Here is a 13,189-nt window from a genome sequence, read left to right as displayed (position 1 = left end):
GTCTTTGCTTCTTAACCTCCTAAAACATGATAAAAAGCAGGTCTAAGGCAGCCCCACATGTTACTTCAAACTCTACCTCTTCTCCGGGTATTGAAAATGACATATTTCACAGTATGGACTTGATCAGACGCTCCTTAAAAACCCACAATTCCAATAGCCTCTGGCAGCATGGAGGTAGGATTTAAATTATATACTGCTACAGACTGACTCCTGGGCCATCTCCTTCTCTAAATCACACTGCAGTGTGGGTTTTCAAATGTCTGCTCAGGTTGAGAAAAAATGTTGGCACAGAGAAATGACACCTTTTCTGTATCATGAGGGAGGAAGGAAGTGAATTTGGGAGCTGGGAACACGATCAAATTAACCACACCATGTTAAAAAGTATTTGCCCCAAACGAGGCCATCGTTTTCCACTGCATAGCTGTCTGGGAAAGACCAACTGCATGCAAGACACTCCAGCAGGCGATGGAGGGGACACACAGGTGAAGACATCACGGTGCTTTCTTTCACAGAGTTACAAATCTAAGACAAGGCATGGGTCAGTACATCAAAAACATAATACAAGACAAAATGGAAGAAAAGCGTAAGGGCTTCTGGCTGGGAGGGTATGTGTAGACCTCACAGAACGGCACTGAGCCATGCTTGGAAGGGTCACTGCGTTTCCTTGGGCAGAGACGAGGGAAGGATGTTCCAAGGGGATGGATCAACTGGACAGGTCCACCACTGGGAAGCAAAGAGGAGGACTGTGGAAGAGCAAATAATCGAGCTTGGTTGGAATACAGATTATGTATTCAGTGAGAAGACAGGAAAAGGAAGTGGAGGCCATACTGTAATAGACCTTGGATGCTCAGCTTTAGAATTTAGAAGGCAGTAGAGAGCCAGAAAGGAATATTAAACCCAAGAGTGACAGGATTAGAAGTGCACTTTAGAAAGAGTATTCTGGCAGAGAGTATGGTTGACTCAAAACGGGGAGAGAGCAGATATCATAGAAATAGCATCTTTTATACTTGTTATCTTAATACCACAGTAAAGAAGGTAGCTAAGGAAATTTTTCTTTATATTCCAACTGCAAATAACCTCTTTTGGGGTACAGAGCCATATAGCTGATACATGAAAATCTATCACTACTATAGTAGCTATATATAATCTTGATACAGGATCTTTCTTCTTGGTTTTATACAAAGTCCAAAAAGGATGTGAGCTATTTTTATTAAACTCTATGCTGGTTCCAGATCTTTTATCAATAAAATGAACTTTATGGGGCTTCCCTGGTGGCGCAGTGGTTGAAAGTCTGCCTGCCAATGCAGGGGACACGGGTTCGAGCCCTGGTCTGGGAGGATCCCACATACCGCGGAGCAGCTGGGCCCGTGAGCCACAATTACTGAGCCTGCGCGTCTGGAGCCTGTGCTCCGCAACAAGAGAGGCCGCGACAATAAGAGGCCCGCGCACCGCGATGAGGAGTGGCCCCCACTCGCCGCAACTGGAGAAAGCCCTCGCACAGAAACGAAGACCCAACACAGCCAAAAATAAATAAATAAATTTTTTTAAAAAAATTTAAAAAAAAATGAACTTTATGACTGATCTAGACACCAAAAGTCATCATTTGATGATATAAACTTGAAGAATCTAGAATATGAGATTAAGGAAATGAAATTCCTTTCAATTCCATTTTCATGGGAGCCTAAGCTCAATTATACATTTGTGTCAATGTTGTCAATATTTGGGGTTATATCAAATAGGGGAAAACTACCATCTCTACCACTACATAAACTCTATAAATCAAAAAGAACCTAGTTAATATGGACTAACTTTGGAGTGCCCATTATGTACCAAATGTTTAAGTACTTTCCTAGCTGCATTTCCAGTCATCATATTATTTCACTGATTTATCAGATGAAACCCTTGTGGTAGGTATTATGAGCCTTAAATTTCAGGTAGAAATCTAAGGTATAAAGAGATTAAATACTCTGTCTGGGATCAGGCAGCCATAAATTTTACAACTAGGATTCAAACCCATGTCTGTTTGATTGGATTCTTGTCACAATTCCTCCAAGCTGCAGGGATGTGTGTTATGTGTGTAGGTTGTGACCAAAGCCCATCACTTACTCTAAAATAGCTATCAAAGGAAGGCTTCTTTTTCCAACCTAATGATTTACTTGTTTAACTACAGCCATTAGGAACTCCTAGAACATCAAAAAGATGCTGAAGAAACTACCAGAAAGCCTTGAGACTTGAATGATAAACCTTGAAATACTCACATTGAAGGTGTAGCAAATATCATTTCCACTAAAGAAGATGGCTAAATAGTGGAGGAATGGGAAGCTGGGAGGAACAACAAAGCCAGGCTGAGTGTCCTGGGTGTCCCTGAGACCCCAAAAGGATCTCCTATAGGAGACACTGGGAGGATTCTGGAGCTTTCCTCCAGCCACTACAGCTGCTTCTCATTTGCAAACAGCCCCTCAGTCATCACGTATTCTGCAAAACACACACCAACCAGTCAGGAGTATGACGGAAAGCAGTACCAGTTCATTCTACAGAGTGTCCTGTGACACACATGGAGCCTCTGCAAGTAAAATGCGGGCGAGTCTTGTTGGCAAGGTCCCTCCTGGCTTCAGAGCTAGACTCAGGGCCATCACAGTGAACATGCTCTTATCCATCAGCTGCAAGAAAACCTCTGGATTGATGGGAAGCATCGGGGGTTACGGGTTGACAACCTGGGTTCATGTCCTGGCTGTGCCTGTTTCCTCTTTGCTAAGTCATCAGCTCTTGACTTCCCAGTGGGGCAAGTGTTACAAGATCAAACGAGATCATTTCTCTAAAAGTGCTTTGAAAAGTGCAGTGGTTCAACAAAGCATACCAATTTATTTTGGGGGGATCATCTTCATCCCCATCAAAGCAGGCTGTGGTGTCTAAAAAATGATTTTTATATTTTAAGATACATCTCTCACTGAAAAAATTATTCTACCATGAACAGTCATTTTTGTTATGGGATACAAATAGAAGGAGCTTCTAGAAAACTGTGGTAAAAACTGGAGTTCTAGTTGACGTTCCTTAGAAACTCATTGTAACCCACTGAGTAGTTATTTTACCTTTTAAAAGGGATTTATTTTACTTTTTGTAAAATGTAGGAAGTATGTAGCAACAAACAGCATGTAGTCACGTAAACATATACCTATTTCTGGACCCTACTGCAAACTGATATAAGTCAATTTGGCTGCCTGGTTTTTAGGATCTTTTATTAAATCATGGTAGCCTCCAACAAGTCAAGATAGGTGGTAACTATCTGCTTTTCAGCCACGTTGTACACTACAATGAAAGCAAATTCTAGGCCAAATTCTGCCACATATACGAACAATTCATGGGCAAAAAGGAAGTTGCAAAAATTCTCAAATAACTTACTCTTTTAACATCCCTGTTTGTTCTTTTAGGAATTCCAAAGCACTGCATGAGAGACAATCCACCACATCTGGTCATTGTCTTGCTGTGTACACAGCTGAACTACCTTTCCTGACCTCCTTACAGTTAGGTTGAGGCCCTGTGACCACGTTCTGGCCCGACACATAAACATCTCCCACACAAGCCTTCTTTCTTTTTACCTTCCATGACACCTTGGAGGCCCATTTTAAAGATGGTGGGAACTTCCCTGGTGGCTCAGTGGTTAAGAATCAGCCTGCCAATGCAGGGGACATGGGTTTGATCCCTGGTCTGGGAAGATCTAAGCTCGTGCAACTAAGCCTGTGCACCACAACTACTGAGCCTGTGCTCTAGAGCCCACGAACCACAACTGCTGAGCCTGCGTGCCCTAGAGCCTGCGTGCTGCAACTACTGAAGCCCGTGTGCCTAGAGCCCCTGCTCCACGACAAGAGAAGCCACCACAATGAGAAGCCCGCGCACCGCAACAAAGAGTAGCCCCCTCTCGCTGCAACTAGAGAAAGCTTGCACGCAGCAACAAAGACCCAATGCAGCCAAAAATAAAAAAATAAAATAATTTTTAAAATTTAAATAAAAAAATAAAGATGGTGGCATTACAAGATGAAGGTAATAAAGGTAGAGTGACTCAGGTTTTCAAGTCACCCTTTGGAGAAGGGCAGCCCAGGAGAGCTGCCCAACAAGAAACGTTCACTTTGGACTTGGAGTAAATGAAAAATAAATCTTATGTCAAGCCACTGAGATTTAGAGTTGTTTGTTACAGCTGCAAGCACCTTGCTGAGGCAGATGCGTCAGTGTTCTAATGGCGGGATCAGCAAATCATCCAGAGTGATCAGGCAAAGGAATCTACCGTTAAGTGAGGAAGATACAGGATTGAATGGAGCTCTGGCCCAATGCCAAAGCAGCTTGATTGTTGGGCTTGCTGAATTGTTACTCTTTGTGCATGCAAAAATAGAGGGGCATGTACAATCTTTCTAGCCAATCACATATTTCACCAATGAAAACATTATTTCTAGCATAATTTGTTTGTGCTAATTAACAAACCCTCTAGCCTGGATTTTTGATAGCATCACTTGAAATATCTTCCCAGCCACCTTTGAGAGTAGACATCATAGTAAAGTTCTTCAAGTGGTAACTAACCAGCCCTGGAGTGTAGACTCCTGGCCAGCACAGAGGTGAATTCAAAATATTTAACCACTGGTATGACACAGCCACCAAGACATTAAAAAAAGATGTAAACTCTTATGCCAGAGTGGTACCTTCTATCCTGGATTACTTTAAATGTTAATTAAGCACCCTTAGGGTAGAGATTAAAGTAATTCACACCATGACTGTTTATACTGAAGTATTTAAAAAATAAATTACAAGCAAACAAGAGTCTAATTCACAGCCCTCATCCAGTTTATTTACATCTCTGCTCACTCTAAGAATTACCAGCAAAGGATCATGGGACCTATTCCTAAGTGTAAGATTAGATCAATAAAATTAGCCATCTGTCCAAGGAAGGCTTTAAACTCAGGTTATATTTAAGTATTATGTTTCCAACTGCCCAGATGTTACAGAAAAGTGCCTGCTGATACAACTCCTTTTGCACAATGTAAACCATTAACTGGCTAATATAAACTTGTTGCATCAAGAAAAATAAATAGCATTAACACTGCATTAAATCTGATTCGGGATTTTGGGTGCCCTGTCAGCAAACACAAGTGTTAAGATTTAAATTGCTCAGGATTTGCAGAGTCAGACAAAGAAAGAATCTTTAAGTGTCTTTAGGGGGATGGGGAGGAAGAGACTGGAAAAGAGATCAAAGCTTCAGAAAGTGTGTCCTTGGTTGGTCTGGTTGGTTAAGGTAATAATAATTAGTGTGAGTATTATTAGATAGTAACATCCCATCTTTGTGTAACACTTCAGTTCTTTCAAAGCACTAGTCTGCTTTATTTCCTTTGATTCTTAAAATAAGCTGGTGGGGTTATCTGGGGTAAGTGGGGTTTTGTTACAGCTCTGGAAGTGCACGAATCATTAATAAGAAAAGGAAGAGCCATCAGAGCCCAGTCTCTATCTTTCTAGGTCACTGGTAGTGGCTCATAAATTACTCCAAACTGAGGATCAACAAGCAGACCCTGACCATTTCTTAGCTCTCTAGCTTCATGGAGATTTTCCCAGACTCCCAGTCACATGTCAGTCTGGAAAATTCTCTTTCAGGAACAGCTGCTCCTCACCGCCAACACCCTACAAAACCTCCACATGACAATTACCAGACAAAAAATTGTCCATCACCCTTGGGGATACTGTTTCTCATAAGAATCTACTCAAGCAAGACCGCAAACCTCACAGCCACATTTCCAAACCCCAAATCAAGGCATGTGGTTGACCAAAGAGTCTTTCTGATTTGTCAATTTATCTAAAAAATTGTACAACTCAGTAAAATTAAAATGATGTTATCAATCACACATTAACATGTACAGGAAAGGATAAAAGTACATGAACTCATAAGTGTCTACGTTAATTATTCTGATGCCTGGAAATACACACATTCTTCTCCCACCCACACCCCCTTCCAGATTAAACAATCCCAACTTCATAAACATTGCCTTCAAGCTTCAGGCTTCTAATCCTTTTTTAATGCCTTGGTGTATGTATTACCTCATTTAATCCTTAAATGGTAGGTTCTTTCCTTATCCTATTTTTACAGACAAGGAAACCCAGGTTTACAGAGCTAATATAACTAGCCCTATGTCACCAAGTAACTAATAATAATAATTTTTAAAAAAGTGTCAGAACTTGAACCCAAATTTGTCGAATAGCAGAGTCTGTGCTTTCACCCAAGCCTTCCGGCTCAGCCAGAAGAAACCTGCCTGAAAGAAGGAGCTGCGTGGGAGCGGGGGTGGAATGCGCCTGGGGGAGATGAGGGGGAGGAGCTGGTCATATACAGCCTGGCTTCTTGTTAATGCTACCGAAGGGTGTCCCCCCGTGTGCAGCCATCTCTCAATGACGGGGTTACTGGGAAAGGGGGTGAGTAGAAGGAGGACCTGCCCAGAAGAGATGTCCTTCAGGGGCCTTCAGAGGACCTCAAGTCCCGAATCCAACCTTCGGAAACCCGGCAGAGAGTCTAAACACTGGGGTTGTTTTGGCTGAAATACAGATGCTTGCTGTCGAAGTGGAGACTGTCGGGGTACCGGAGACTACCTGGGGTGGAGGCAGGGAGGCTATGGGAGGATCCCAAGTTCTCCTCCGTCACGTCCCTAAGTGTGGACTGCGAACCACATGCACCAAGTGACCTGAGGTTCTTGTTTAAAAAAGCAGATGTCTGGGATGCACTCCAAAAATTCTTATCCACATCGAATTTCAGCAGTGACTCGCCTGGGTCAGAAGTCTAAGATCCGCTCTGTGCCAGCTCTGGAAACTGCGCCCTCTGCTGGCAGCAATTTGATTTGATTTTTTTCACCTGAGTCTCTCTCTGTCCCCAGGCCCAGACCCCCATCCCATGAGATCGGGGTTCTTCAAGGAAGCAAATGTCTTCCAGCTCATTTCAGGAGGCTGGAGCACACTTTGGGGTCCTTCTTCAAAACGACGGTTCACAACCAATGCAATCAAAGATGGGTTTGGGGGGTTTCTCCTACAAACTGCCATTTAGTCTCTGCAGTATCTCCTCACCCTTTCCCTTTTTTATCCCTGAAATAGCAGGTGCACTTCTAATACCTGCAACTTGCTGTGACCAAAACAAGTGGCAAGGGTCTTGACCAGCTCAAAAGATTCTCTGTTGCAATCAAGATATCACATCACTCATTTAGTCCGGCGGGAGAAATACAGTCCTGCTTGCCTAGTGGGTCAGGTAGGAGAAGACAGGAGCTCCCCAGGATAACACTGCAGGAGTTGAGACCCCACCTCCACCTCAGACGCCTGAGTCCCTGTTTTCCAGAAATCTAGCTCTGGTTCACTGGACCACTTTTGAGCTACAATAACCCATGAACAGATGGACAACTACTCCCAAAAGAATTCTAAGGTTATTAAAGCCCTGGGCTCAGGGAAGCAACAAAAAGCAAAAACAAAAACAAAACCGAAAAGAGAAACACCACTCAATTCCTTTCTGGTCAAGTCACTCTCCCATGAGAAAGAATTCTGAGAAAAAAGTACTGCCTCGTGTACACACATTTACTCCTGACCGTGACCTCTCTGTCCCTTTACCTCATAGAGAATCAAAGGAAAGAGAAAGAGAAAGAGAGGCAGGGGCTTCTTTATAAGGATGAGGTATGATGTGGAAACAAATAGGAGGGCAGGAGGGCTGATGGAAGGAAGGATCAGAGGGAAATATTTCTGCTATGGTGCCAGAACTGCATAGGACACTAGTAGTTAGGTGCTGGGGAGAAATATATGTAATCCCCCTTAGGGTGTTTGTCGCTCCAGTTTTCATCAAGAAGCAAGACAATCTGGATCAGCCTTGCGGAGGAGCAGGGTTGGTTGGAAAGGGAGGGCTGACATCCGGAAGAGCTGAGCCCCCCCAGATTACATGCTTTGGGAAAGGGACTTGGGTGAGAGCTTTAAGTAAGGACATAACCAGTCTCTTGTGAATTTCAGGTTATCCCGGGTAGGGGAAGTAGAAGAGGATGACCCCTGACCTTTGCTTGACTCTTTAGCCATTCAGCCTCACACTAGGAGCAGCAGAAACCACCTAGAGGCGCATGTATTCCCCACCAGCAACCGACAAGGCACATTGCCCTTGCACTAACTCTGCGCTGCTCCTCCAGGCTTTTGTTTTCTTTTCTTTCTGAGTTTCCCTGGATCTTTGTTTTAGTCCACTTTTTCAGATAGAGAAACGCTGAGGGAAAAGTGGATAGGAAAAGATTACAGACCTCTGCATCTCCCCCCGAAAATGACTGCGGATCTCTAGTCCTCCAGGGGAAAACCTTGAATTCTGAACCCTGACCTGACCTTGTCCCACTGACCCTGGGACCTCAGGCAGCCGGAAAGGCAGAGGAAAGGCAGAGGAAAGGCAGAGGAAAGGCAGGGCCCTCGCGCAGCCCTCCAGCACCTCTCTCTGTGCCAGGGAGTTAAGCTAACACCGCAAGTTACCAATCTGCCTGTGGGAACACACGTGGCTTGACGCATGCTGGTCCCAGCAGATGTGTCTGGATTTCCTTTTCCCTCCCCCCTGCCCTACATCAGAGACACAACAGTCCTCTCTGCATGTCCTGGTGAGACTCTGGGTAAGGGAAGAACTGGAGACCACTCAAGGGGGTCTGGGTACTAGTCCCAGCTCAGTTTCTGATGTTATCTTGGGCAAGTCCCTTGGTCACGCTCAGCCCAGCTGTACAATAGGGTGTTTCACTTCCTGCCAGGTTTGTGATTCGAATTTGGGAGCCCCCCCCACTCCGCGCCTTCATCCAGGGGGAAGACGCCCTCCCTGAGGGGTTGCACACCTCTCCTAACCGGGCTGCTAAGGACTCCTTTCTGCTCCTGAATATCAGAGCCTGCATTCCCATTCAGGCTCTTACTAGTTGGGTGACCCTGGGTGAGATATTTAATTTCTCTAAGCCACAATTTCCTCTTCAGTTAAACAGGGGTAATAATAGCACCCATCTCGCAGACCTGTTGGGTTGATTAAATAAATCAGTATGTGTCAAGTTCTTAGGACAGTATAGAAAGCAATTAATTAATGTTCCTTATTTAATTTGACTTAACTTGCGAACTGTTCTTTCTTGTGAGTCTCAGCAAATGCAGAGGTTTCTTTATTAATGCTCAGTGACAGAGGAGTAGCTATCTTGGGGTGGAGGGAAAGGTTGTCTATGTTGGACCCAAATGAGACTCATAATTGAAGCTGCTGCTTGGTTTTTTCTCACCAGAAGTAGATGGGGATGGGAAATTTTCAGGTGGATTTTGAATCCAAGACTTCTCCAACAAAGCCGAACTTGTCAAAGGGAGATTTAGGAGTGTGGGGAGAAAGACAGGGTCATCCAAATAAAACAGGACTGTTGCAGTACACCTTAGGGGGTAGCCATGCTACTTACAAAGCACTGCACACAAATCAATTTCTATTGAGGAAACAAGGTACAAAGAAACTCCTGTATGGATACTTGCAGGATCTGCTGGTGTCTGGGGAAGATTATAAATCAGCCGGCTGCTGTTCACATCAGAGCCAAGTGGGGCACATTCAGTCTTTAATCTGGACCAATTCTCCGGATCAAAAACTAATCTTTCCAAGGGTTGTAAATGAGCCCAGGAGGATATTTGCCCCCAAAGTGTATGAAGTAGCTGTCATTTTAATCTGAGCAGCCTTCCAACCTGAAAGCCAGTGTCTGGATAAAATTATAAAGTAATGAAAAACTCTCCTAGGCTGAACTTAGTCCAAACACTCCTTTTACCTCAAATTTGATATATTTAATGTGCTAAAATATTTAAAATGTAGAGTTTCCACTATCAAAACCCTATCTATGCTTCAAATAAAACCAAAGAGACAAACATGGCATATTCATGGCATGAATAACAGAATGAAACCCCGGATGAACCAGGTAGGAAATATTTGTAGGAGAGGAACTACAGAAAATAAGAAAGGAAATATGGTGAACCATATGAGCAGTTTTTACACAGCAGGCTTTTGTGAAATACTTTTTAAAAAAATTCTGCTTAAACAAATTGAAATCTATCCTTAAAAGAACACTACATACACTGCTCATGCTTAAGAACTACAGGTATAACTATGCACTGTTCAAAAATTGTGACTAGATGGTTTTATGTAAATAAACCCACAGAATGCAGATGATCACGTGTGGGTATCTTAAGGAGGAAAGTTAGAAAGAAGCCCTTCATTGAAATCCTTGAAGACGTGTGTCTGTATGCATGTAGGAAAGAAACAATTTAATATAATATCACCTGGGACTGCTGCTATTTTCTCCAAAGTGAATGATCAGTGGGATTAGAATAGCTCATAATTTAAGTGTGCTTCAGATTATAATAACAACTGTAAATTTCAAGGCAGGTAGCAAGGCGCAGGTGATAATAGATACAGCTTGAAGAGTGAAGTCATCTTCCAGAGCAGAAAGGCAACAAGTCATATTTCCAAGTGGAGAGATCCTGGAGCAGCGAAAATATTTAAGCAGCCATATGGGAACCTGCCAAGATTATTTTCTTTGCCCTCTGATAAATTTCCCCTGTTTGTCTCTTTCTTATGGCAACATTATTTGTGAAGACAAACTGTGCTTTCTGCAAAGTTTTGCAGACTGCATTCAAATAAAGTTATACTGTTTTCCATTGTTCATACGATGTAATTACTACCATAAGACAACCCCACTTGCAAAGTAAACGAAGAAAAACAGATTTTTCAGAATTCTAAGTATAGTCTCAGCAAAGAGGAATAAAAATCATTATCCGAGAAACAATGTTTAGAACTTTCTTGCTTAGAATGTTCTACTTTGAATAACCTCACCACACAGGCCAAACCAAAGTAGGCAAAAACACAGTAAGACTTTCTACCTGTGTCACTAGAGAAAATGCAAGCTAGTGTGTTTCGAGTTCTCAGCAGTTCACTGTAATAGCCCACAACGCTGTACATCTTTGTTTAAATCGCAGAGCAAAGACAGGAGCTCAAAACACGGTAAAAATTAACCCGTTGGGTGCTCCTTTCTGAGAAAACGGCCCCAGAGTGGAAGAGAATCCTAACAGCAGAGGACACATCCCTACATAGAGCGTGGGAAGGACTGGAGATGGGCAGAGGGTACACAAGGCAAATCTTCAGACACTTAACAGGAAATCGCTGGGCTCTGAACAATATGAATTCAATAAGCTGTTTAGAGACACAGGAGAAGCTGTTTGACTTTTCTTGCACAGTTGCAATCCTTGTAATTGAGACAGCATGATCGCTGCCCCAACTCTCAGCTCTCTGTGGTCAAATACAGAGCCCTCCACCTCTACTGTGTCTGGAAAATAGATCATTGTTTTAACAAACAAATATCCCTGGAACCGCCTGGGCTGGGAGGGGGAGGGCGAGGCTGGCGTCCTTTCTCGGTTCTGGGCAGAGAAGAACCCAGTTCAGGGCCGCTGGTCAGGGGTGAGAGAGGCGGTGCGTTGCCCGCTTTGGGTCCTCGCTAGAGACAGGGACCTGGGCGCTCCGGACGTGATGCTCCCGGGAGCACCGAGAGCATTACCTGGTTTTCTGAGAGCTGCTCTGAGCTGCACAGCGCCGGGTGCGAGGCTGGAAGCCAGGAGCAAGAGCCGGAGCAAGACGCCTCGGGTTAAATCCATTTCACCGTGGGCGCCTGCGAAGTTTCACCAAGTCCTGGGCGCACAGGGAAAGGGCGTCTCCTGAGATACGTCGTGGGACGCGGCCCTCGCGGATCCCCTGACCGAGGTGAGGAGGCGAAGGGCTGAGGGAGCTGGACCAGGAACCACGGAGGAGTCCAAGGAGGCAGGACAGCAGCCGGTAGGTCCGCGTGCGGGAGTGAAGCGGGCTTCGAGCAGCAGGGCTTTCCGGGCGGGGTGGGGGCGGGGAGGGCGGGGATGGGGGCGGCGAGGGAAGCCGACGGGGAGGGACTGGCTGGCCGCGGGAGAGAGGGAGGGAGGCTCGACCGACCCGGGGATGGAATTACAATCGAGTGGAAGTGAGAGGGGCAGGCCCTGAGACAATTGACTCTTTGCCCACCTCTAGGGCAGAGAGCCCGCGCATCACCCCTCTAGCGACCCCCAGCGCAGCCCTTCCCGGCTGGTGACCTAGATTGGGGCGCTAGGAGGGGCCGACTTCAACCGCTAGAGACGCAGGGCAGGATTTAGGTGACTGCGAGTCCAGGACCCTCTGCCTTGGTCCTGATCCTGAAATCTTGCGGCGCCTCCCGCTCCCCTGGTATACTCTCCTCCGGCCGCGCCCCTCTGGGTCGCTTCCACCTTCCTCGGGTACTTTACCCAACACCTCCAAAGGTTGCTCTAGCCGGTCCACCGCACTAGGAGTAAGGCGGACAGCAGAGGGAGGAGGAGAGGGTCTGTGATTTGCAGTGGGGGGCGGGGGGGGGAGGGTGCGTAGGAGGAAGAGGGGGCGGGGCCGGCCAGGACAGAGGCGCTAAGAAGATAAATGGGATTTAAGACGCGCAGATGGGCAGCTGAAGCCTGCCACTCTGCTGGAAACGCCGGGTGGAGATTAGGGCCCGGCACGGGGAAGCGTCGTGCCCTCCCGGCAGAGGAAGGCAACTTGAGACCCTCCAGGGGAGGAGATGAAGCTCTGGGTTAAGCCTGGCTTTGCGGGGTGGGGGGGTGGGGAGGGGGGAAGGAAGCGAGCTCGAGCCCCCTGGCAGACCGAGAAGACCCGGCTGGGAGGGGGCCCGCGCCGGCCGGGCTGCGGCTGGAGGCCGACGGGGAGTCCTGGCCACTGATTCTGACGCCAGGGTTCCCAGATCGGCTAGCTGGCCCGAAAAAGACCCCTTCTCCTCCGAATTTGCTGCCCGAGAACTCAGTAAAATGCGCCTGTTGCCGGGTTTCCAGGTGGCGCTGCTAGAGGGGAGACCCGGGGACTCAAGTCCCGTTGCACACCTGAGTGCTGATCTTCAAGCCAGCGAGACGAGAAGGCAGATACAATAAATAAAGCAAGAGGGAATAAACCTTGAGGGAAACGCAACCCTCGCCAGTTCCTGGGGAAACATCAAAGGCCCTAGGAAGTACCCCGCAGAGGGAGCTGAGGTCGCTGGCCTGCGGGACTTCGTGCCGGCCCGGCCCCACCTGGCAGCGTGGCAGAGGCTCCTGGCGTCCTGGCCCTTCGCTGTTAACCTGGGTTTGGGGACCC

At 46.2% G+C, this 13,189-nt stretch overlaps 1 protein-coding gene across 1 annotated transcript in view; it reads right to left on the bottom strand.

Annotated features, from left to right (window-relative positions):
• The window catches only part of EGFLAM (EGF like, fibronectin type III and laminin G domains), a 166,939-nt gene extending 155,069 nt beyond the window's left edge, over nucleotides 1-11,870 (bottom strand). The window contains exon 1 of the mRNA XM_082382218.1: nucleotides 11,568-11,870. Within this exon, the coding sequence (XP_082238344.1) occupies nucleotides 11,568-11,664 (97 nt within the window). The 5' untranslated portion in view covers nucleotides 11,665-11,870. The remainder of the gene's footprint in view (nucleotides 1-11,567) is intronic.
• Between the last annotated feature and the right edge of the window lie 1,319 nt (nucleotides 11,871-13,189).

Source organism: Balaenoptera borealis (assembly GCF_965194805.1).
Source record: "Balaenoptera borealis genome assembly, chromosome: 2".
In the NCBI taxonomy this organism is placed as follows: domain Eukaryota; kingdom Metazoa; phylum Chordata; class Mammalia; order Artiodactyla; family Balaenopteridae; genus Balaenoptera; species Balaenoptera borealis.
This window is presented reverse-complemented; position numbering and strand designations above follow the sequence as displayed.